Below are 24,800 nucleotides of genomic sequence, written 5' to 3'. Positions count from 1 at the left end.
GGGGAGACTTGCAGTGCAGATGGATTTATGAGGACCAAATGTTCTAGCTCCAAGGCTGCATGAGGTGTCTGAGTGGCCAGCATAGGAACTGAGGCTTCAGCTGCCCTCCGTCCTGGGCCCTGTGTCTCTCAGGACCAGCCCGCCGCACCTCCAGGCAGGGCCCGTCACCTCCCAATTTCCCAAGGAGGAACCTGCGGCACAGAGGGCGGAGCTGCTTGGTCCTCCTCCCTGTGTCACTGTCACGGCCAGGCTACCAAGCCCTGCCCTCGTGTTCCATGCCGCCCACCTGCACATCCTGCCTGGGATGTGCTGACCGGGACTGGGGAAGGTACAGAAGGTCATCTAAGTCCGGAGCCCGGAGGTGTGAGTCAGGGCTGGCTCCGTGAGGGAAATGGCGCTTGAGCTGAGCCTGCGGGGCAAGGAAGCAGAGAAGTCTAGGTAGGGAGCCCAATATGAGCAAGGGATCGAGCAAAGTGTCCAGAGTGGGACACTTGGATGGCAAGGGCCACGTCCCATCAGGGCCCTTGTACTGCTGGCCACATGGTAACATGCTTTCCTTCAGTTCTTTACACGTGTATGCAGCGCCTGTGTGCTGGGCATCCTACAGAATGTCAGGCAGTATTTGGGACCCTGCAGAAGTGACCATGAGCTGGACCCCCACACACACCAACCTTCTCCCTGTGCCCAGTGTCCAGTGAGGAGGAGCCACTGAACAGTCAGGAGTGTCAACACAGGAGAGGGACCATAACCAGGGCTGCCATCAACCAGCAAGGGGTGAAATGTGCCCTGCACAGGCAGAAGCAGGGGCTGGGTAGATGAGATTGTGGCCCCCAGCATATCCAAGACGCTGGCTGAGCGAGGCCCGGTGCCTGCAGGTGGGAGCTATACAGAGATGGAGAGTGGCCTGCAGGGAGGAGCCAGCGGAAAGTCTTCTTAGTTTACAGGAAGGGATTTGGCGCTGCCTTAAGATCCTGGAACTCGGGGGCTGGTTTTAAGCAGACGGATGTGATCAGGTTGGAGTTTTATGGGAAGCGGATTGGATGGGGGGACGGAGGGACCCTGTACTGGGTGACTGAGAAGTGGGAACTTGATACAATGACCCAGAGCTGTGAGAGAAGAGGATGAGGCTAGAGGAGGTTAGTGGCTAGAGCCAGGCAGGCTGTGTCTGTGGATCCAGAGAGGAAGTCCCAGGTTTGTGTGCCCAGGTCCACATCAGAGCAGCCCTAGGACTGGCCCACAGCACAGGGTTGGCAGAGTGTGGGGCGTCCCTGACCTCGCCGTCTCCCTCTCCATGGCAGGGTCCTCGAGCACCTCAGCGAGCTCACCAGAGAAGTGATCCTGGACTATGAGCGCAGCATGAACAAGATGAGCTTTGACAGGATTGTCTCCTCCAAACCCGACACGTTCTCCTATGTGACGCTGCCCAAGCAGGAGGAAGAGAAGGTGCCCGAGAAGGGTAAGGGTCAGTGAACCCTACTGCCATCCACCTGCCCAGTGCCCCTCCCACCCCTCCCCCAAGGGTCGTCTGTCCTGCCTGACATTGTTCCGCTCGCATCCTGTCTCCAGCATTCACATGCTTCTTTCCTCAGCAGCCTGCAGAGCTCTGGTCAAGAAGCACCAAGAAGATGCCTTTAAAATATTTATCAGAATAATGCAGCTGTGCATGGTGGCGCCTCCCTGTAATCCCAGCTCTTGGGAGGTTGAGGCAGGAGAATTGCCACAAGTTCAAGGCCAGCCTGATGTACACAGCAAGGCCCTGTCTCAAAAACAAAGCAAAACAAAACAAAAAAATGCAGAAGCCGCAAAGTAAATGTGTACCCGGAAAGCTATGATTCAGAGATAGGTGACAAGCTGGGTGTGGTGGCACACACCTGTAATCCCAGCACTCTGGGAGGCTGAGGCATAAGGATTGACAATTAGAGTGCAACCAGGGCAATTTAGTGACTTCATGAGATCCTGTCTCAAAAGTAGATCCCAGAGGCTCTGATGGTCAAGGCCTCAAGGACCCTCCCCAGATACAGCCACCTGAAGGAATCCGAGCCGCAGCAAGAGTAGTATCAGTATGACTGCAGGCTCATGGATACGAGTCACAGAGCAGGTCCTCTGCCCCCAAGAGCCGTCTGCTTTGAGCTCACCCAGCCCTGCTGACTTCGCTTCCTGGATCTGGCTTCCAGTGTGTGCTAAGCCCAGGATGCAGGCTGGAGTGTGGACAGCAGGCACGCTGAGGGATCCTGGTGCCCACAGCTTCTCTCCTCGGGGGCTGAAGGAGGTTCCAGGCAGCCTGAAGGTTGCATGCCACCTGTGCCACAGGTGGGGGAAGACAGGCAGAGGGACTACAGTTGCCACCCACTTTTCAAAGGGACCCATGACCTGGGGCCCCTTCCATTCTGGAAGGAATCCCTCTTCCCGTCTCAGAGCAGGCAACTCACTGACTGTGGGAAAAGAAGGTTCGGGGAATAAGGCCGTCTCTTCTAGGGAGGAGGCAAGAACTGTGCCCCTCAGGCGTCCTGTAGATGTGTCCTGACCCCACCACCACCCCGGCGTGTCCCAGGCAGGTCTGACACTGGCCCTGGATTTCCACCCTGTAGGGCTGGTGAGTGTTCCCAAGTACCCCTTCCAGGAACAGAAGGAGGATTTCACCTTTGTGTCCCTGCTCACACGGCCAGAAGTCATCACAGCCCTGAGCAAGGTCCGGGCCAAGTGCAACAGTGTGACCTCCATGTCACTGTTTCATTCAACCCTCTCCAAGTATAGCCGCCTGGAGGAGTTCGAGCAGATCCAGTTGCAGACCTTGTCTCAGGTGCCTGGGCATTGGGGTACAAGGGTAGGCAGGGCCAGGCCCTTGGAGCTGACCAACCAGGGCCTCCAGGAAGCCCAGGGTCTCCAGCCACTCTGACTAGGTCTTGGTCTCGGTGTAGGCCTTGTTGGAGCCCAGAGTGGGGCCGAGGATGTGGCTTGCCTCTCAGAAAAAAGGGGAGCCAGGGTAGGCCCCCTTTCTAGTCAGGCCACCTCCACCCGGATTGCCTTGGGGTGAACTCTTGTCTTAAAAAGGGGAGCAGGAACTCCACCTGGTATTGGGGGGTACAGCCCCTAGTCTTTCTCCTCTGGGTGGAGGAAGGCCCTGCTTTTGTGTGTGAACCGCATCTCCCGCCCCCAGAAGCCCGGGCAGTGGAGTCACAGGAGGGAGTCAGCAGAGCTTGGGGGAGGGCCCTCCACAGCCAGACAGATTCTCTGCCAGAACCCTGGTGCGGAGAGTACTCAGCGTGACAGCTGTGGACAGTGGGTCCCTGATGCCCGTGGCCCTCCAGGTACAGATGTTCCTGAAGGACAGCTGGATCAGCACACTGAAGGTGGCAATGCGCAGCAGCCTGCGTGACATGAGCAAGGGCTGGTACAACCTCTACGAGAGTAACTGGGAAGTGTACCTCATGTCAAAGCTGCGCAAGCTGATGGAGATGATCAAGTACATGCTGCAGGACACACTGCGCTTCCTGGTGCAAGACTCGCTCGCCAGCTTCACACAGTTCATCAGTGACGCTTGTGGCAGTGTGCTCGACTGCCCCGACGACATGGCCTGGGGTGAAGACTTAATGAACAGCCCCTGCAGGTGGGGCCCAGCAGGGCCAGGCAGCTGCCTGTTCCTTCCCAGGCCACAGTGGCAGAGACAGAGCACCCAGCACTGCCAGGTCCTGGACAACTGGGCCCAGGTGGCCCCAAGGCTAGCAGACAATGTCCCACCAGCTCTGGCTGGCACTTTGGTCAACTTCATTCACTCAAGTAGTACTTGAGTGAATGTAGCTGACAATCTTGCTTTGAACACTTGCCATAAGTCAGGCGCAGTTGTAGGAGAACCAGAGATATAGTTCCTGCTCCACAGAGAGGCAGACAGCGAGTCATTAACTCTGAACCATCATTACTGATTTTGTTAAGTGGTGGGCACTAGGGGTGGGCCATTGCCAGGGGATCCAGGAGAAGATACATCTGAGCCAAAGCCTGAAATGTGAGAAGAAAACAGACACGGGAGGTGGAGGGACCAATAAGCAGAGGCACCAAGGAGAGCAAGGGCTTGGGTCAATCAAGAAGGGCAGGGTAGAAGATATGGCTACAGTAGGGAACTGTAGGGAAGCCCGATATGGACGAAGTAGGAGAAGAGAGAGCCTAGTCCCAACCATGGGGTCAACTGTCGGCTAGATTTATTCTAAGTGTGTCAGAAGCCATCGGGAGGGCCCTGGCTGGGATCCAGACTTGGAGGTTGTTGGTGTGGTGGACATCTGAAGTCAAGGGTGATGGGCTCCTAGGAGATCTTGGGGTCCGCAAGTACCTAGGGCCTAGCCAACCCAACCTGGTGACTTCAGGGTCTAGTAGTCATGTATGTGCGTGTTGGGGGTAGGTAGGGAGGGGGGTCTTCCCTCTGTGGTACCCAAGGCGGAACTTGGCTGGATGTTCCAGGTCTTCCTGGTGACTGTAGAGGATTCTGGGAGAAAGAAGGAGGGATGTGTCATGAATGGAGAAGCTCAAGAGCTGCAGTGCTGGCAGGAAGAGCAGAGGGTCCCCCTCAGACACCTGCTCATATTCAGCCCAGCTATAACCCCTCAGGCCCAAGAAGAATCCCCTGTTCATCATGGACCTGGTCCTGGATGGCTCGGGGGTGCATTACAGCACACCGCTGGAGCAGTTTGAGACATCTCTGCTCAATATCTTTGACAAGGGCATCCTGGCCACCCACTCCGTGCCTCAGTTGGAGAAGGTACATTACTGCAGCTGGTGGGATGGGGTACGGGCATCCTACCTCCTAGGCCATATGTAATCAGCCCTGTGTAATCCTCGCCACAAACTGAATTGTGATGATGGTTAGCAACCCACTCTGCAGACCTGGAGAAGTTCAATCATTAACCTACATCATGAAACTGCCAAGTATCAGAATGGCAACTGGAACCCAGCTTTCGCTGAACTAATTCTGTCGCATCCACATCTGGCCCAGACCCCACCCCTCTGGGTCCCGCCCCATGCCTGGCCTCTCTCTCCATCTCAAGAGCAGACCGTAGGCTAACTCCTACCCATGGGACCAGTGCCGAAGGTCCCTGCTAGTCACCACCACTGCACAAGCCCACTCCCCAGACACAGAGCTTCCATAACTTAGGATCCCTCTCAACCCCCCTGTTAGTCATTCAGAGCCATCAACAACCTGGTTGCCCCTTCTGCTCCTTTCATTGGCTTCCATTGGCACTGGGCTGAGACAGGCCAGGCAGGGGAGGATGCTCTCCCTCAGTAGGCCTCACAGTGGCTTCCAGCCTTGTATTAGTCCACAGTCCCCTCTAAAATACACCGCTGAAGCTCTGCCCCACGCCCACCCCATGCCCCCTGTGCCTGACCACACCTGCCTCTGCTTGCCCTAATCTTTGAGAAGACAAGTTCAACCCCTCTCCCTGCCTGCCTCGAAGTTCATCCCCTGCTGCTAAGTGCCAGGATGGCAACTGGAGTCCTGCTCTTGTAGACTAATTCTGCAACAGCCAGGTCTGTTGTTCCTTCTCTTGCAGCTGGTGATGGAGGACCTCTTTATCAGTGGGGACCCCCTGCTGGAGTCGGTGGGCCTTCACGAACCGCTGGTGGAGGAGCTGCGGGCCATCATAGTTAATGCTATGCATAAGGCCATGATCCCACTGCAGGCCTATGCCAAGGAGTACAGAAAGTACCTGGAGCTAAACAACAGTGATGTTTCCACCTTCCTCAAGTGCGTGCTCATATGTGTGTGCATGCATTCAAATCTGGCTGCCCCCTCCTGCCCTCTGCCCCAACACATGCATGCTTTTCTCAGAGCCTACCAGACGCAGTGCCCGTCAGCCCAGGAGGTGCGAGAAGCAGTGCTCATCCACCTACAGGAGAAAGATGTCCTGGACAACTCGCTGCCCAGTAGCATCATCATCGGACCCTTCTACATCAATGTTGACAATGTTAAGCAGAGCCTGTCCAAGAAGCGCAAGATCCTGGCCACTTCCGTGATGGACATCCTGGCCAAGAATCTTCACAAGGAAGTGGACAGTGTAAGTGCCACCTGCCTTGCCCCAGTGACCTCAGCAATATACAAACCTCCTTGCCTACATCATACACTTCCCCTACCTATCAAGATGTCCCCAGGCAGGGTTGGGGATGCCTGTAGATACCCAGGCTAAGGGAAGGAACAGGGAATCACCCTATCTGTGGGACACTATCCCCTATGGGAAGTTGCTACCTCCTCCCCTAGACTTGTGGAGACTTGGGAGGCCCTCTCACAGGACACCCTGTATGGTCTGTTTAACAGCACTGAGGCTGTGCAAGTTCAGGCCTACTTGCATTGGTGGGGCCAGAGGAGACTGGGAAGGTGAAGTACATGGGTGACGTTCTTGCCCCATGGGAGACCGCGGCAACCTAGGGAGCCTGCTGGAAGTGTCCCTCCCGGAAAGCACCACAGGATGTGGTGGTTGTGGCCGGACAGCTACCTGTTGAGGAGCACAGGGAACCTGTCATGAGAAATAGGCCCCAGGGAAGGGTAAGGAAGGTGCACCCAGCCCTCCCTAACACCTTCCTCCTACTACCAGATCTGCGAAGAGTTCCGCAGCATCAGCCGAAAGATCTACGAGAAGCCCAACAGCATTGAAGAGCTCGCAGAGCTGCGAGACTGGATGAAGGGCATCCCTGAAAAGCTGGTGGGGCTGCAGGTAAGGCTGGGAGCTTAGTGGGGCTGGAAGTCGGGGGGATGTATGAATTCTAGGTCGTTGGCAACATGGGGCTGGCTTTCAAGGACGAGGGGCCAGGGTAGGCAGGGCCTGGGAGATCAGGAGCGGAGAGGTAGAAACCCAGAGATAAGTGGGGTATAAGGTAGGGGTATGGTAGGGTTTGGGACCTGTGCTGTCTGGGAGACCAGGAGGGCTGAAGGTAAAGTTCAGGAGATTGGAAAGTGGAGGTGTGGTGGTCAGGGCCGTTGGAGGCCCTATACCTCCTGCTCTGTGCTTGGCAGTCCTTCCCTAACACCTGCCCACTTAGAAGAGCCTCATCCCAGTAACACTGCTCCCCAGCACAATTTCCTTCGCCACCTGTCCATTCAGGAGCGGATTGTGAAGGTCATGGATGACTACCAGGTCATGGATGAGTTCTTTTACAACCTTAGCTCAGATGACTTCAATGACAAGTGAGTGGGAGTGTTGTCCCTGACACTAGGGAGGTCGGTGGGCAGCAGGCAGTGGGTTAAGTGGTGCTGAGCTGTCGTGGCCTTCAAATGTCCCAATCATGTCATAGATGCCCTGTCAGGATGCCAAAGGCCATGACGGCATACAGGGGCCAGACCAGGCAAATTCAGGAGACCAGTAGGGTAGGAAGAAATCATTTTGGGTAAAATTTTCTTGGCTTAGGGACCCAGCTGCTCCTCCATCCCTGTGTCTGTACACACACACACAACATGTTCACCCTGGACTTAGAGTCCCAGTTTGTGAGTAGGGGACACTGAGAGAAGGCCTCACACCCTACACAGCCTCCCTGCCCCAGGCACCCCCTCTGGGGATGAGGCAGAGCCTAGCCTGGAATGCAGTCCCTAGGTCACCAGAAACCCTTACCGCAGCCTGCCTCACAGATGAGGTACAAGCTTCAGGACCATCGCAGGCCTGCCTAAGAACTCAAGACCCTAACAAGGCATGCTGGTGCTCAGAAGGGGCCCCCCCGCCGTGGCTGGCATCTCTAGGGCAGCTGCCAAGTGGAAACCCCAAATTCCATGGATATCAGCCAGGCAGAAAGAGTTGGTCTACTATGAAGGGAGCTGGCCTGAGGGCCCAGGTTGGTCACCAAGGACAGTCAGGCCGGAGACTGCTGTTTTACCTCATCTGCGGCAAGGCACTGGTAGTGCCTGGGGCTTGAGAGGGAACTTGGCTGCACTCCTTTCATTTCCCCTGCACCCTTGTCGTTGCATCGGGCACACTGGATCTACATGTCACTGGATGGAGACTGTAGTTTCCTGACGTTGGGGCTAGGGTGCCTCCTCCTCAGGGGCGGCAGTGGCTCCCTCCCAGTTCACTTGGACATCCCAGTTGCCCATTCCCAGCTGGCTGCTATCTGAATTCTGAATCCCCATCCCATGTTTCCCTCGACTCCCTGGATGCCAGACCTGGGCACCTGGCAGGGTGTCCCCTGCCGACCCTCTCTACCCCATCACCTCGGCCATGGCCTTTCCCCCAGTTCCCACTGCTCTTCTGTCCAGATGGGCTGCCAGCTTCTGGCCATCTAAGATCCTCAGGCAGATCGAGATCGTGCGGCATCAGCATATGGAGGATGAGGAGAAGTTCCGCAAAATCCAGATCATGGATGAGAACAACTTCCAGGAGAAGCTCGAAGGGCTGCAGGTCTGGCCATGCTTCCTGTGCATGGGACGGTGTCACGGTGTGATGGGCGAGCAGACAGATGAGTGGATGATCACTGAAAGAGTGAACCGAAAGACCAAGGATTGCCTGGACAGCAATCTCCAGAAAAATTAGGAGTCGTGGGGTCCAACTCTTCTGTTGTGCCCTTAGTGCCCCAGTGGGTAGTAGACAGCACTCAGGGTCCTGGATATGCCTCCCCCAGCCCTGCCACGTCACTATGGGGCACCTGGCCTGCCTGTGATGGGTTAGCAGCCTGTGCAGCCCAGGACTGTCCCCTCAGATCTGGGAGAAGTGGATGCCCACAGGGATTGGGTTCCCTGGTTATGTGTGTCTGAAATACATGGGCATGGGCATGGGCTGGGGCTGTACGGTTGTCCGACCCTTGCCACTTGGCCTTCAGCTGGTGGTAGCCGGCTTCTCGGTCCATGTGGAGATCGCGCGAGCACATGAAATTGCTAATGAGGTGCGGCGAGTCAAGAAGCAGTTGAAGGATTGCCAGCAGCTGGCAACGCTCTACAACAACCGCGAGCGCATCTTTGGCCTGCCCATCACCAACGTAGGCCTCCCCTGGGCACCCCCCCACACCGCAGGGCTTGAGGAAGCAGCTGTGTCTGCGCCCACATCAGAGCCCAGCTCCAAGGTGGTAGGACTCTGGCAGGACAGGGACAGGACTGGGCAGACTGCAAAATGGAGGTAACGCCACCTTGGCTGTTGGGAATAACGAGGCCTGGGCAGGAGGCCTCTAGGGTTCAGCCTCGGTCTTGCTTTATATATAGCTCAAAGCCCAGAGCGGGGTGGCGGGGGTGGAGACAAGAACAGAGGTAGCAGCCAGGGTCAGGGAGGGAGAGGAACAACTGGCCCAAGGAGGAGCAGCATAGAGAAAGCCTGTGAAGCTTTCCTTGACAGCCCCAGCCCTGTCCTCTGGCCCTGCAGTATGAGAAGCTCTCCAGGATGGTGAAGGAGTTCCAGCCCTACCTGGACCTCTGGACCACAGCCTCTGACTGGCTCCGCTGGTCCGAGAGCTGGATGAATGACCCCCTATCAGCCATCGATGCTGAACAGCTGGAGAAGAATGTCATCGAGTCCTTCAAGACCATGCACAAATGTGTGAAGCAGTTCAAGGACATCCCAGGTAGGTGGCCAAGTCAACCATCCTTCTCTCCTTGCCTGTGCCAGCTGCCTCTCACTCCCACTTGCCCTGTCTGACAGCCTGCCAAGACGTAGCCTTAGACATCCGAGCCCGCATTGAGGAGTTCAGGCCCTACATCCCGCTGATCCAGGGGCTGCGCAACCCTGGAATGCGGAACCGGCACTGGGATGTACTGTCCAATCAGATCAACATCAATGTCAGGCCCAAAGCCAACCTGACCTTTGCTCGCTGCCTCGAGATGAACCTGCAGGACCATATCGAGAGTATCAGCAAGGTGGCTGAGGTGGCTGGCAAGGAGTATTCCATCGAGCAGGTGGGCAGTCACCAGCAGGCTCCCCCGACTTCCGGCTCTTGTCCATAGTCACTTGGAAGGATGACAGTAATGGGCCCCATCCCTTTGGTCATCATGCCCAGAGAGAGATGCTTTCTACTAAGTGAGTTTATGTACACAGAGTGTGTGGCGTGGTGCCCGCCATTGCTGTTATCCCTCAGTTACCCCTTTCAGAATCTGGGGAGGGAAATGACTGTTATCCTCATTTAATAGATGAGTACGGGGGCACTAGGGGTGCAGCTCAGGAGCAGACTGTTCACTTGGCATAGGAGAGGCCCTGGGTCCCATCCCCAACTCCGCAGTCAGCCAATCAGTCAGTAACAGGTGAGTACCTTAAGGCTCAGGGAAGTTCAACAGTTGGCCAAGGTGACACAGCCAGTAAGTGTCAGAGCTGAGAGCAAAGCCTGCACTCCCACCTGGCACCTCTGCTGCGTCCCAACATGCATGTATAAGTGTGTCGTGCACGTGCAGCATGTGTGAGAGAGTGGGTTGGACCTGAATTTACACCAGAGCCCATGGGTAACTTGTTGGCCAGGTAAGCTGAGTACTTTCCAGAGGGGCCCACGCAAAGGTCATGGCCCCAGTTGGGTCTCTTCTTCCCTGACCAGTGCTGGCCAGACAGCACAATGACCAGCCCCTTCCTAGGACCCAGGCTTGATTCATCCTACTCACAGGCCCTGGACAAGATGGAGAAGGAGTGGTCAGCCATCCTGTTCAATGTGCTGCCCTACAAAGAGACGGATACCTACATCCTCAAGAGTCCAGATGAGGCTTCACAGCTGCTTGATGACCACATCATCATGACCCAGAGCATGTCCTTCTCCCCCTATAAGAAGCCCTTTGAACAGCGCATCAGCTCCTGGGAGACGAAACTGAAGCTGACCCAGGTGGGCCTTCCTCTCGGTCCTTCCCTCACCCTGCGTCACCCTCAACCCAACTCAAGTGACCCTCAGTGGCATCTGGTAGGGCTATGTTCACCAAGCTTCTGGCTCTTTCATTAGGCCCTCCTTTCAGAGGTGGATGAGTCTATCTGTCTGTGGACCTTAGCTGCTGAATAAAGGCAGGGATGTGGCAAGAACAGCATTTAGTTTAAAAACATGGCTGCCATAAGACTTCTGAAGGGCACTTTTGGTTTGGGACAGTCAGAGCTCCAGTATTAGAATTTGGGGGCTGGACACCATGAAGCTCCAGAGTTCCACACCCTTTCTCACCCTGCCTAGAGCGTCCCACTCCCACCTCATGTGGAGCTACCTTGGTGGCACGGGGCAAGGCACTGGGAACCACCCCATCTCAGGCTTTCGGGGCCAGAAGCAGAGGCTTCCTAGATCCCTGGAGGACAGTTCTGAAGGTGTGTCTGACTGTCCCTTTCTTGGGCCCCTCCTGGGAGCTGTTCAGAGCTGTTCTGGCCCCCATTGGAGGCCAGAGACAGAGTGAAGGGGTTCATCTGCAAGCACCCGCCCCCACCCACACAACTAGAGATACCCAAGCTGGGCCGCACTGTCCCTGGGTCCCCCCTCCTTCGCTCATGCTGTCCTTTCTGCTGGGGTTCTGTCCCCACCTCCTGAATCCTCCAGGACTCAGCACAAGCACTGGGCTGAGTCCCTCCACTCCTGCCTGCACAGTGCTCCCTGAGGCCCTCAGCAGGGCCTCTCACCCCGGCCAGCGCACAGGCTAGGTCCATGGTGACCCAGAGGAACTGGCCTCTGAAAGGACATGGGCTTCTCAAGGGCAGGGATTGTGTCCTCTTCCAGCTCCTCCTGTACCCACTTAGCCTGGCACAGGCTTGAGGCAGAGCTGATGTTGGCACACAGCTCCTTACGAAGAGATTTGAATGAATGAGTTTGCAAAGGTGGGAGAAGACACAGACAAAGACCAAGTGGGCAGTGGCAGGCAAAGGGGATGTGGCTCATTTTGAGGATGTCTCACCCTGGGACTGGTGTTTCACAGGGTATTTAGGGATCTCAAGTTCAAGTCCCAGTTAGCCTCAAAGAATCAGGGTGGGGAGTTCAGACCTGAGAGTTCTGTCTGGAGACTTTTCTTGGTCACCTCAGGGTGCTGGTTTGAACATGCCCTCTCACAGGGAAGAGTGGTGACCCTGGGTTCTGTAGAGGTGTGGGGTTCTCTGGAAGGCAGGCGCCCCACAACTCCACTCCCCGGAGCTCCAGGCATATAGCACCATCCAGAAGTGTTTGGGGGACCAGTGCCCTGGCCAGCAGTGTTCTGTAGAGGTGTGGGGTTCTCTGGAAGGCAGGCGCCCCACAACTCCACTCCCCGGAGCTCCAGGCATATAGCACCATCCAGAAGTGTTTGGGGGACCAGTGCCCTGGCCAGCAGTGTGATGAGGTGGAACATCTCAGCCATGGGGCTCAAAACCCCACTTGAACCTTGAGGCCCTTATGGTCCCTCTCTCACCGGCCCTGCCCACCCTGTCAGGAGGTACTGGAGGAGTGGCTGAACTGCCAGCGCTCTTGGCTCTACCTGGAGCCCATCTTCAGCTCTGAGGACATCACCCGGCAGCTGCCCGTGGAGAGCAAACGCTACCAGACCATGGAGCGGATCTGGAGGAAGATAATGAAGAATGCCTATGAGAACCAGGAGGCGAGCTGCTCTGAGGGCCCTGGTCACACTGTCGGGACTGGGGACAAGTCCCAGGCTTTGGTCCTAGCCCATCCTTGGGAGTAGGCTCCCCGGTCCCAGGGGTGCTCCCCAGGAGCCAGGCATGGTGGCACATACCTGTCATCCCAGCACACTGGAAGGCTGAGGCAGGAAGTTTGCAAGTTTAAGGCCAGCCTGGGCAACTTAGCTTAGTGAGATCCTGTCTCAAAATTAAAAAATAAACACAACAGTAATGTTTTTTCTCTTGGAGCTCCATAGTCCACATTAGATTTTAGAGGCCCTGACAAGTCCTGCAACAGAGCACTCTTCTTAGCTTTGTTTAATCCTCAATCTTTGACCTTGGAATTTTTCTTGTATGGGGCTGGTAGGGCTGATGGAGGCAGGCCCCGGTTTGGGGATAGTTCTCTTGCCCCTTCTTTCCCAGACCCCACTGAGGGTCCCTAGCTGCTGGGGACGCTCTGGTGAGCCTTCCTTGCTACCTCTCAGTTGTGCTGTGCTCACACTCCCTTCCCGCCCGGCCTGGGCCTGCAGGTGATCAATGTGTGTTCTGACCAGAGGCTGCTGGACAGCCTCCGGGACTGCAACAAGCTGCTGGACCAGGTGCAGAAGGGCCTCAGCGAGTACCTGGAGACCAAGCGCAGCGCCTTCCCCAGGTGAGCACCATGGCCCGTACCCACGTTGTCAGCATCTGCCCACGAGGCTGGGGCCTGAAGTGCCCTGGCGGAGAGTGCCCAGATGTCAGTGGTACTGGAGCTGCCAGGCCCAGGAAGCCTGCCTGAGCCCTCACCCATTCCCTGGCAGATTCTACTTCCTGTCGGATGATGAACTACTGGAGATCTTATCCCAAACAAAGGACCCCACGGCCGTGCAACCCCACCTGCACAAGTGTTTTGAGAACATCGCCCGGGTGGGTATCTGGGCCAGGGGCTCAGGGCCAGCACCTCTAGGGCAACCCCCAGGGAGAACATCTCTCCCATTGTGCCGACCCCTCTTAGTGGGGACCAGGTTATAAGTGAGATTCCCGGTCTCCAGCGACACATCCATGACAGGTGGAAAGATCAGCTACAGAAGTTCCCTCTGCTCGGGGCTGGGAGCCCTTGGCTTCTAATTCACCCAAGTGCTCCCTGTTTCCTGGCACTTTCGGGTATTGTGACCCTGAGGACCACACAGGTCTGAGCAGGACAGGGACACACAGAACAGGCCTGGCTTCCTTCCCCAAGAGCCCACTTCAGGCCAGGCCTGGCTGGGACAGGGGCAGCTGGGGAGCTGCGGGCCTATTCTTCCCACCTATGGCCAGAAGAGCCCAGAGCAGATGTGCCCAGGCCCTGAGCAGAGCTGGTTTCTAAAGTGGAGGGCACTGGAGGCTGGGGGTCAGCCTGGAGCGGGAGTCTGACTCACCCAGGTAACCCTGCTTTTGTCCCTGTCTCCCACAGCTACTGTTCCAGGAGGACCTGGAGATCACACACATGTACTCAGCCGAAGGGGAAGAGGTGCAGCTGTCCTTCTCTGTCTATCCCTCCAGCAATGTGGAGGACTGGCTGCGGGAGGTTGAGCACAGCATGAAGGCCAGTGTGCGCAGCATTATCGAGAGGGCCATCCAGGCCTACCCCAAGGTGAGCGCCCACTGTGCAGCCTGCCCGGCCCCTGCTCTGTGCCTCTGTCTATCCTGCCTCCACCTCCTCAGGCTGGACCCTACCACTGCAACACCAGGGGGGCTCAGGCAGGAACCTGGAAACTTTCCTCTCTACACACACTGGGGAAAGTGGGGTTCACTCCTACGAAGAATTGTAAACCCCATCAGGTGTATGCACTTGCCATGCTCCAGGCTCTCAGCCCCTCCACCAGCAGCCAGGCTGCAGGGGAGCCCTGTCCCTGAGGCCTTTCAGAAATGTTCTCTGCTCAAGAGCATGTGACGTGCAGGGGGCCAAGTCCAAGTCCGGATTTGAACGCAGACTGTATTCCCTGGTCATGCTCCTGCTCCAAAGTCTCATCTGCAGAGGAAAAAATGATTTTGCCCACCTGCAGGGGCCCCATAGCTTACTGGCTTCTCTCCTTTTGAGGGACTGGTAGAATTAACAGTTTGAACCCAGAGTTGGAAAGACCAAAGCACAGACAACATTCAAGGGAAGAAGAGAGGGAGAGTCAGGGCTGGCAGCTACCTGAGTCAGCCTGTCCATGTTGTCTCCCCAGATGCCTAGGACCCAGTGGGTTCTAAGCTGGCCCGGCCAGGTGACCATCGCTGGCTGCCAGACCTACTGGACCATGGAGGTGGCACAGGCTCTGGAGACCGGCAGCCTGGACATCCGACTATTCCCCCAGCTCTCCAAGCAGGTAGGAGTGAAGAGGGTCTCTGTTCCCCATGACCCTGACACCCTCAGGAGATCCTGTCGCTCTAGGATCTCTTTGATGCACAGCCTAGAAGAGGCTGAGGTTGGTTCCAAAAGACAGAAAGTCAGATACCCCTAAAATGAATGTCCCACAACAGCAGATGGGACCGGAGCCACATGCCCAGGTCCCTCATGGGCCATCCCTCAGGCTCCTCACCAGGCTCCACTGCCCACCCTGAAGGCTCAGATGGCACTTCATGCTACAAGGAGGTGGACGGCATGCCTTGCTTCTGTTTTTATTAACCTCCTCCCCGTACCTAGCTCCTGTTCTCCTCTCATCCCAGGTAGTCAGAAGCCCTTCGGACAGAGAAGCTATTCAGGGCAGAAGCCCACTCTCTGTACAGGGGAGGTGAGCCCCCTTGGACCCTGGGTCTCTGACAGTGCTCTCCATCCCTGCAGCTCAGTGAGCTGGTGGCCCTGGTACGGGGAAAGCTCTCCCGCATGCAGCGGGCAGTGATGTCAGCGCTGATTGTCATTGAGGTCCACGCCAAGGAGGTGGTGAACAAGCTGATACAGGAGAATGTGGTCAGTGTGAATGACTTCGAGTGGATCTCACAGCTCAGGTGAGCACGTGAGGGCCACCCTGGGGCACCAGCAGCTGCCAGGACAGAACCAGGGAGGAGTGGACAGTCAGTTACAGTAGACCTGTCCCTGCTTTCCAGGGTCTAGGACAAGTTGGGCAGGGGGATCTCAATGCCCTCTCTCCTCAAGACAAACCCCTATCCTTGACTACATACCTGCCAGGTGGCCCATGGCCCCATGGCCAGGAACTCATCTCACACTGGCAGGTACTACTGGACAGATAATGACCTGTACATCCGGGCTGTGAATGCTGAGTTCATCTATGGCTACGAGTACCTAGGCAACAGTGGGAGGCTGGTGATCACGCCCCTCACTGACAGGTGAGGATCACCCTCCCCAGATGGGTCTTAAGGAAGGGAAGGCTATTGGATCCAGGTGGGCCCTAAACAAAGCTCTACAGGGCCATGGAGGGGGCAGGAAGAGCTCTGGGCAGGGAGCCTCTGGCTGCAGTCCTGACCCCAGCAGCTGGGGCTGGGCTCACCTGGGCCCTGAGAGGAGGAGCTCCCTGAGGCTGTGGGAATCCTCAGAAAGAAGGTGTGCCCGGTGGGTGCACCTGGCACACATACAGCCAGTCCCCACCTTCTCTCACTCCTGCAGGTGCTATCTGACCTTGACCGGAGCCCTGCACCTCAAGTTTGGAGGTGCCCCAGCTGGCCCAGCTGGCACAGGGAAAACAGAGACCACAAAAGACTTGGGCAAGGCCTTGGCCATACAGACAGTTGTGTTCAACTGCTCTGACCAGCTTGACTTCATGGCCATGGGCAAGTTCTTCAAGGGCTTGGCCAGGTAAGGCTGGATGTGAGGTGGCAAGGACAGGACAGGAAGATGGGGCCGTCCCCCAAGGGAGGGGGCTGGGTAAGGAGCCTCAGAGCATAGGAGAGGGACAGGAGTCAAGGGTTAGCCTTGGTGGGCACCGGAGTGGGGGCAGGCAGTGGGACTGCAACTGAGCTGCTGGGGATTCCTCCTCAGTGGAGTCAGAGGCAGCCCTTGGAGGGAGGCAGCAGGCTGGCTCTGAACACATGCCCCCCGCCCCACACTCTGGCCTCGCTTAGTGCTGGGGCTTGGGCCTGCTTCGACGAGTTCAATCGCATCGACATCGAGGTGCTGTCTGTGGTGGCGCAGCAGATCACCACCATCCAGAAGGCGCAGCAACAGCGGGTGAGCTGTGGACCACACAGGGCTCTCCCCACGCCCTCCACACCACCCTGACCACCCGTGCCATCATGCGGCTCCCATGCTGCAGGGCGAGAGGCCAGACACTGGGGCCTGCCTGGGCCAGCCCATCTCACTGTTCCCTCACCACTCTTGTGAACAGGATCCAGAGGGCACTTCCTGGGATGTATGGGCACCTCCTGGGCCAATCTGTGGCAGATCAGGGGGTACAGTCCTATGGCCCTATATGCTGACCCTCAGGGAAATCCCTTAGCATTGGCTTGTTTATAGCCAGGGATCTTAAGAGCTGAGAGGCTGGCAGGTAACCCCACTTAGTCAGGGCGGAGCTTGCCTAAGTCTGGAAAGTTCGGGGTCAGGAATTAGGGTGGAGGGAAAAAGAAACAGGAAATGTGCGGAGGCCTTAGGGGGCTAGAACTAGGACCTGGAGACCTGAGGTCTTAGGCCGGATCCTGAAGGAGGATCTCCCCCACAATCAGGATACCCAGTCCTAACCAACAGGCTGCCTCCAGGACAGGGGTACCGGCAGGGCATGAGGTGGCCTTTGGGTGGATACCTCCTCTCCAGGTGAGATGACAACCCTCTCCCACAGGTGGAGCGCTTCATATTTGAGGGCGTTGAGATCCCACTTGTACCGTCCTGTGCAGTGTTTATCACCATGAACCCAGGATATGCTGGCCGCACTGAACTGCCTGACAATCTGAAGGCAAGTTCGAGCTCAGGTGGCAAGGAAGGCCTGGGCTCTGGCACATCAGGGACTGTAGTTCCCTAAGGGAGCACCCCTGCCCAGGTTCTAAAGTGCTGCTCTCCCCATAGAGGAGAAGCCCTAGACCTGTCCTCAGGTCATGGGGGGAGTCACGGCTGCCCGTCCCTGTGAGGGCCTTCTGACAGGAGCTGCTATGCTGGGCCTGCAGGGGAAATAGGGAGCCAGAGGGGCCATCTCCTGGGACTTACAGGGAAGCAGGCTCAGATCAACACAAAGAAACTGTTTCTAATGGCCAGAGTCATCCAGCCACAGGGCAATGGAAGGCCCAGGCTGGCAAGTGGTACAGAGGGGGACCCCAGCCTTAGCTGAGGGGGGATGGGAAGCTGCCTGCATAGTCCAAGAATGGGTGGCGCCCTGGGGTGGGGAATGAGGCCTGCCCTCCACTCACACGTGTGCCGCATGCACAGGCACTCTTCCGACCCGTGGCCATGATGGTCCCAGATTATGCCATGATTGCCGAGATCTCCCTCTACTCCTTTGGCTTCAATGAGGCCAGTGTGCTGGCTAAGAAGATCACTACCACCTTCAAGCTGTCCTCTGAGCAGCTCAGCTCCCAGGTGAGGCTCCTGTCACTTTCCAGTGTCACCACAAGCAACTCAGCCCCCAGACTCCGTTTTCTGATCATCTACTTTGAAAACTACACACACACACACGCAAACACACACATTCCATTGAAATAACTGTGCTCGATGGTTCTGAAAGTGCATGCAGCCCTTTCCAAGTGGTGATGAGTCACAGTCAGGCCCAGCCTCTTCACACAACTTCAAGATCAAGATTTCTAGGTTGTGTGCGGGGCTGTGGATCAGGTCTAGGGTAGCTCCGATGGTCTAGCACCACAAGGCGGAATGAAGCATTTAACTATTTCTAGTAAACCTGTTACATAATGGGGAGAAACAGAGCCAGCAGGAAAAGCCACAGCCATGTGGCCCAAAGGTTGGGTCTGAAGAGAAGTTGCAGAGAATGTTAGTAGGACACTAAGAGACCAACAAGGCCAACCCATTTATTGCCCAGATGAAAAATTCCTTCATGTACTTTTTTAGTACAACTTGAATCCCTCCCTGCCCTTGGCACTGTTCTGGGACTACAGAGACTTAGCAGTGACCGAGGCAGAGTGGATCAGGGGTTGCAGAAGAGGTGACTGATAAAGCAAGAGGGTGCTGGGATGGGGAAGTGGAAGGTGTCCAGGGCACCTGGCCCAGGCTGGGGCATGCAGAGGATGTGCAGGGGAAGTGACATTTCAGCTGCAAGGTGGGAGAAGAGGTGTGGCCAGTTACCAGCTGGGAGGCAGAGTGTTCTAGGCAGAGAGACAGGACCCACCCCTGCCCACTCCTGTATGGTGTTGGCAGGATCACTATGACTTCGGGATGAGAGCCGTGAAGACCGTGATATCTGCTGCTGGGAACCTCAAGCGAGAAAACCCCAGCATGAATGAGGTGAGTTCTATCCAGCAGGGGTCCCAGCGAGAGGCTCCAGGAGGGCTGGAGGCAGCTGGAGGGGCACCTGCCCTGTTTCCTGAAGCCTGTACTGGCACCTGCTGCAGGAGCTGATCTGCCTCCGGGCCATCCGGGATGTGAATGTGCCCAAGTTCCTGCAGGAGGACCTCAAGCTCTTCTCGGGGATTGTGTCAGACCTGTTCCCCACCACCCAGGAGGAGGAGACTGACTATGGCATCCTGGACAAGGCCATTCGCAAGGCCTGTGAGAAGAGTAACCTGAAGGATGTGGAGGGTGAGCCACTGGCCCCTGCCTTCCTGCAGGCCTTTGGGTGCCTGAGACAGGGCTGGCTGCAGCCACCTTGGAGTCCTGGGCAGAAGACAGGGACAGGGCAGCACCGCCCTCACATCTGGCCATGTTTGTGCTTGGGCTCTTGGCTAAGCAGTCCATGCACTGGGAAACGAGTGCTGTCCCCTTCCTGTGACCTCACGATGTAGGAGCTCCTGCCCACGTGAAAAGCAATGCCCTCTTGGTATTGCTCATCGGGTGCCAGCCTCTCCCTGACAGGCCCTCCCAGTCTGCCCCTCCCTGGGGCCTAGGAAACTGATGTGCCTTTGTCCAGTCCTGTGAGGCCTCTCCCGGTGCTTTCCACTACTCCTTAGCTCCATATGTGTTTCTAATTCTCTCTCAGTCCACCTGTGCCCAGACCCCAGCAGGCTTATGGAATAATAAGACTCTTCTTTCTCTCACATCCTTAGCTTAGCTTTGCCACCCTTGGCTGATTGGACTTTATCCCTTTAGCAGAGACTCCCCGACCTGCAATGCCACAGCCACCACCCCTTTGGGCTAAAGCATTGTGCCCATTCTCTATCCATATGCCTGGACCTTTGCCTGCAACTGGCAGCTGTCCCTAAAGCTCCCCAATCCTACGATTTTGTTCCTAGCTTTGTGGCTCCTTTGGCCAGAACCTGGGTGGTGCTCTCAGCAAGTTGGGACCATCAGCAGCTTTGGGTCAGTTAACTATGGGGCCTATGACAGCTGACACCATGCAGCCCTGTGAAACTGACCATGCAATCAAAGGGTTTTAGGAATGGGTTAGAGGCTTGCATCCCGGGAGCTCCTACCTGCACCTTTAGGGCTTCACCTGCCCCTACCTATGAGGTAGGTGCTACCAGTATCCTCATTTTACAGAGGAGGAAACTGAGGCTCAGGGAGTGAAGTGATTCACCCGAGGTCACATGAGTCGATGACAGAGCCGGGACCCAAGCCCATGCTGACTCCTTCTACCATGTCCCCCAGGCTTTCTGACCAAGTGCATCCAGCTCTATGAGACCACAGTCGTGCGGCACGGCCTCATGCTTGTTGGACCCACAGGCTCTGGCAAGAGTTCCGTAAGTGGCAAGCACAGCAGCCTAGTGCCTGGATGATGGCCTGAGGGGTGATGCCACTTCCAGAGGGTGTTGGCCTCCATCTGTACCTCTTCGGCTGCTAGAGCATCCTGTCATTTCCTGTGGCCCCCAAACCATCTAGCCCTCCTCTCCGGGGAGCCAGGAAGGTCACTCTTGGATGTCCATCTCCCCAGTGTTACAGAGTTCTGGCAGCTGCCCTGACATCGCTGAAAGGGCAGCCGTCCATCAGTGGCGGTGTGTATGAGGCCGTCCACTACTACGTGCTCAACCCCAAGTCCATCACAATGGGCCAGCTGTACGGGGAGTTTGACCTGCTCACCCATGAGTGGTGAGTGGCCCCCAACCCCCATCCAGTGACCACTCTGCTCCCAGGCTGTAGAGGCAGTGTGGGCCCTGGGTCCTCCTCTCCCTCCGTGACGCCAAGGGCAGGTTGGGAGCTCAGGCTGCCCAGCCCAAAGCCTGAGATTCTGTCCACCTTCCCACTTCCTGGCTGTGTGACTTTCCTCTACCCTTTCCCTTGGTTCCCTTCTCTGTGTACTGAGGACAATGGCGCCATTATTATGGTAAGGCAAGGATGAGCTTAACACCTGGAAAGTGCGTGGAACAGTGTCTGGCACATAGTAAACTCTCCGCAACTGTTTGCTGTCATTGCCCTGAGAGGCCCTGGCGTGGTCCCAGGATAGGATGTGCAGTTAGGGGAGGTGCATTGAACTGGGAGAAGAGCGACTAGATGGAAACTCCTTGAACATCAACACCTGAGGTCTTTTCTCTGGAGCTCTTCTTTCTCCAAAGAAGAGCCTTCATTCTCCTGCTGGTATCTGCTTGGCTCCAGTATCAAGACCATTTAGGGGGTGAGCACCAGGAAGGGGAAGAGAGTTCCCCATCTTTCTCAGTGGGGGCCTGTACTGCTGCCTGCCTTCCTGGTGGAGGGTCTCACCACACCTACCCCAGTCTGTTATGTGGATGGGTAGAGGATCTGCAGGTCAGGCCATAAAAAAGTATTTAATGCTACCTTTCAAAGCATCAGGAAAACTATTCAGGATCATTACCGCAGGTGTAGGGACCACTGCTTCCAGATCATGCAATGGGCGAGAGAGACTGGGCTCAACTCTGAGTAGGGGCAAGTGGGAATTTATAGCCAAGAAGTAGTGTAGGAGTAGAGAATTACTAATAGGACATAGTGGTGATAAGAGAGATCTGGCTAAACCAACTGTGCAGGATTCTTGCTAAAGACAAACCAGGTGATTGGAACTCACCTGAGAGGAGTGAGGAGTAAGATGAGAATCCGATGAGATATCAAGGTGGATCTGGCATCCAACCTAAACTGACTTAGCGGTGCTCTGTGCAGAAATTAAATTTTACCAAAAAGTGCGCAATTCGGCCAAGTAGAGAATTGTTGTAGCCCCCGCCCGCCCTTCCTTGGCATGTGGACCCTCTGCAGTGGAGCCTCGCTGATTCTGTGGCAGGGCTTGGTCTGTCTCCAGCTCTTTCCTCCTTCCGGAATTGTGTGCTCCTCCATCTCTGCTATTGCACCGCCCCTCAGTTCCCTTTTTCCTGTCAGGGTGCCACCACTTCTCTTCCTGTCCTGTGACTTCCTGGGGACTTAGCAGGGTGGGGATATAAGCATGCTTTCCCTCTACCGTGTTACAACAAAGAAGTCCATTTTCCCTATTGTAATTTGTGTAAAAACAAAATGAAGATACTGAAGGAGAAGAAATTGTAGACTGGGGCCAGTTGGGCAGCCGGGCTTCCCCACCTTCCGGTACCTATAGCCCTCTCCTCCCTGGCGGCTGCAGGACAGATGGGATTTTCTCTTCCCTCATCCGGGTGGGGGCCATCACCTCTGACACCAACAAGAAGTGGTACATGTTCGACGGGCCGGTGGACGCTGTCTGGATCGAGAACATGAACACAGTGCTAGACGACAACAAGAAATTGTGCCTCAGCTCTGGGGAGATCATCAAGCTCACAGAGGTGCACCCACCTTCCTGCCCACACACTCTCCCACAGCTGGGTGGGGCCAGGCTATGTTGGCCAAGTCCTAACCCCCTCTTCCCTGCCTCACAGGGCCACAACTGCATCTCAGGCTGTCACCCAGCAAGAGTTCAGACTCAATTCCCAGACCCCTCCCCAACCCTGAAGGCCCTCACCTCAACCCTGACCTGCACCTACCCAACAGTGTCCCTTCAGCCACTTCCTGTGACATTCCAAGCCCAAGTCCGGGACAGTTACCCCACTGCTCCCAGCTGATACTACCTCATGCCTCCCAGGCCCACTTGAGCCATGCTAACCCAGTCTGGACCATGTATCCACCCAGGCCTGGCAACATGCCCAGTATCTAGGGAACAAGGGGCACAATCCTGCCTGCAGGTGCTTGCACAGTATGTGAGGAGCAGTTCTTGAGAAAGAGGGCTATGGCCTGGGCATGAGAGTACTCCACGGTGTGTACCCTGAGCGGGGCTCTGAGACGACCTGTGTGCATGGTGGGGGGCCCTGAGGCACAGCATACAGTTCCTGTTGGATTTCCCAGGTCTCCAGGAATCCCGGACTGGCCAGAGAATCCCAGGAATCTCCCAACTTTGGCTTCTCTTCAGCTGAGGGCCCAGGGTTTCCTGTACCTCCACCCCAGCCCTTCCCCCCATGGCCTGCCCACAGATCCCTCTGCCAGGATGGGCAGCCCCTCCAGCCCTTCCTATGGCTCTGAGCCTTTCTCTGGCTCTGAGGGCTGGGAGCTGGCGCTTTCACATGGTTCATTTTGGTGCCAGGTGATGACCATGATGTTCGAGGTGCAAGATCTTGCAGTGGCCTCCCCTGCCACAGTGTCCCGCTGCGGTATGGTGTACCTGGAGCCCAGCATCCTGGGGCTCATGCCCTTCGTTGAGTGCTGGCTGAAGAACCTCCCTTCCTTGATTAAGCCCTATGAGGAGAATTTCAGGACACTCTTCGTCAGCTTCCTGGAAGTAAGCAAAGACCACAGGTATAGCCAGCCAGGTAGGCAGTAGGGCACTGTGCCCACCAGCCATGAGAGCCAGGTACTCGCTCCCTGTAGGAGTCCATCTCCTTCATTCGTTCCTCGGTAAAGGAGGTGATTGCCTCAACCAACAGCAACCTGACCATGAGCCTCCTCAAACTGCTCGACTGTTTCTTCAAGCCCTTTCTGCCAAAAGAGGTACTGCCCCAAACAGTGGGCCTGCATCCCTCCTGCCCCTGCTCTCCTTGCTGGGCTACCTGAGGGCCCTGGGTCCCAGGTCTAGCTTCCTGGTCCAGGAATCAGATTGGCTCAGTGTAGGCCATGGGACCACTCAGTCCATTGTGCTGTGGAGAAACAAAGCCATGACATGTTCCACCCCACTTTCCTTAGGCCCACCGTGCTGTCCTCAAGTTAGCCTGACGCTGTTCCCTCTGTCCCCAGGGTCTCAAGAAGATGTCCCCTGAGAAGCTGAGTCGCATCCCAGAGCTGATAGAGCCCTGGTTCATTTTCTCCCTGGTCTGGAGTGTGGGTGCCACAGGAGACAGCAACAGTCGCCTCAACTTTAGCCACTGGCTCAGGATCAAGATGATAAAGGAAAACGTGAGCAGCAGCACCCCTTAGGCCGGGTCATCCGGGTCCAGTAGCAGGAAAACCTGCTGGGCTTCATGAGCTGTGTTCCCTCCTGGCCCCCACAGATGACTCTGCACTTCCCAGGAGAGGGACTGGTGTTCGACTACAGGCTGGAGGACACTGGCATCAGCAGCACTGAGGACGATGAGGAAGAAGAAGAGGAGGGCAAGCAGGTGGCCACAGGCCTGCCCAGGGTCCACGGTGGGACGCCCCCCACCCTCGGGCAGTGGTTATTCTCCTCAAGGAATAAGCACCATAGAGAGAAAGGCACATCAGCAGCCCAGGTCTTAGGCAGGGAGTTATTCATAGCACCTCACCCAGGCCTCGTGCCAAGGCCCAGCAGTGCAGTTCCTTGCCTTCCCACTGCCAAGTGCGGGGCTCAGGGTAGGAAGAGGTTCCAGGCCCATCCTGAGCCATATCCGGTTCCAGGTTGCCTGGGTGAAGTGGATGGACTCCTCAGCTTCACTCACCATGGTTCCAGATACCAGCTACTGCAACATCATCGTGCCTACCGTGGACACGGTGCAGATGTCCTACCTGCTAGGCCTGCTGCTCACCAACCACAAGCCTGTGAGTACCCCCGGACACACCCTGCCTCCGCCTGTCCCAAGGCCCAGGTCTCCCATGGCAAGGCAGTAGCCCCTCTGTGCACCAGCTCTGTGTGCACTCGGCCTGCCCCAGCCCCGCTCTCCCAGGTGCTGTGTATCGGGCCAACGGGCACAGGGAAGACACTTACCATCTCTGACAAGCTCCTCAAGAACCTGCCGCGGGAGTACATCAGCCACTTCCTCACCTTCTCAGCCCGCACTTCAGCCAATCAGACCCAGGACCTCATCGACAGCAAGCTGGACAAGAGGCAGGGCACCGCTCATTCCTACCTCAGCCCAGTATCCCCCAGCCTGGCTGAACCACTGCTGTCTCATCTCTCCACTAAATTATACTCCTGGGTTTACCAGAAGCCTCTCCAGAAG

At 56.5% G+C, this 24,800-nt stretch overlaps 1 protein-coding gene across 7 annotated transcripts in view; it reads left to right on the top strand.

Moving 5' to 3' along the window:
• Dnah1 (dynein axonemal heavy chain 1) overlaps positions 1-24,800 on the top strand; it is a 62,341-nt gene that overhangs the window by 14,026 nt on the left and 23,515 nt on the right. For all 7 annotated transcript variants that reach the window (XR_004514638.1, XM_033756953.1, XM_033756954.1 and 4 more), the window contains exons 9-43: positions 1,299-1,456; positions 2,589-2,800; positions 3,309-3,607; positions 4,597-4,747; positions 5,538-5,731; positions 5,816-6,041; positions 6,576-6,695; positions 7,083-7,165; positions 8,225-8,366; positions 8,785-8,940; positions 9,318-9,516; positions 9,594-9,847; positions 10,540-10,752; positions 12,299-12,463; positions 13,013-13,134; positions 13,283-13,388; positions 13,915-14,094; positions 14,672-14,812; positions 15,268-15,431; positions 15,657-15,770; positions 16,048-16,236; positions 16,503-16,608; positions 17,213-17,326; positions 17,794-17,943; positions 18,733-18,819; positions 18,927-19,113; positions 20,119-20,210; positions 20,402-20,556; positions 22,025-22,202; positions 22,994-23,188; positions 23,278-23,397; positions 23,641-23,799; positions 23,895-24,002; positions 24,259-24,399; positions 24,525-24,685. Coding sequence is in view for 6 of the 7 variants with exons in the window: in XM_033756953.1 (XP_033612844.1) it covers positions 1,299-1,456; positions 2,589-2,800; positions 3,309-3,607; positions 4,597-4,747; positions 5,538-5,731; positions 5,816-6,041; positions 6,576-6,695; positions 7,083-7,165; positions 8,225-8,366; positions 8,785-8,940; positions 9,318-9,516; positions 9,594-9,847; positions 10,540-10,752; positions 12,299-12,463; positions 13,013-13,134; positions 13,283-13,388; positions 13,915-14,094; positions 14,672-14,812; positions 15,268-15,431; positions 15,657-15,770; positions 16,048-16,236; positions 16,503-16,608; positions 17,213-17,326; positions 17,794-17,943; positions 18,733-18,819; positions 18,927-19,113; positions 20,119-20,210; positions 20,402-20,556; positions 22,025-22,202; positions 22,994-23,188; positions 23,278-23,397; positions 23,641-23,799; positions 23,895-24,002; positions 24,259-24,399; positions 24,525-24,685 (5,541 nt within the window). In the remaining variant the exon portion in view is untranslated. The remainder of the gene's footprint in view (positions 1-1,298; positions 1,457-2,588; positions 2,801-3,308; positions 3,608-4,596; positions 4,748-5,537; positions 5,732-5,815; positions 6,042-6,575; positions 6,696-7,082; positions 7,166-8,224; positions 8,367-8,784; positions 8,941-9,317; positions 9,517-9,593; positions 9,848-10,539; positions 10,753-12,298; positions 12,464-13,012; positions 13,135-13,282; positions 13,389-13,914; positions 14,095-14,671; positions 14,813-15,267; positions 15,432-15,656; positions 15,771-16,047; positions 16,237-16,502; positions 16,609-17,212; positions 17,327-17,793; positions 17,944-18,732; positions 18,820-18,926; positions 19,114-20,118; positions 20,211-20,401; positions 20,557-22,024; positions 22,203-22,993; positions 23,189-23,277; positions 23,398-23,640; positions 23,800-23,894; positions 24,003-24,258; positions 24,400-24,524; positions 24,686-24,800) is intronic.

Source organism: Fukomys damarensis, unplaced genomic scaffold (assembly GCF_012274545.1).
Source record: "Fukomys damarensis isolate Sample0158 unplaced genomic scaffold, DMR_v1.0_HiC HiC_scaffold_28, whole genome shotgun sequence".
In the NCBI taxonomy this organism is placed as follows: Eukaryota; Metazoa; Chordata; class Mammalia; order Rodentia; family Bathyergidae; genus Fukomys; species Fukomys damarensis.
Note: the sequence above shows the minus strand (reverse complement) of the source record. Positions and strands in the feature narration are given on the sequence as shown.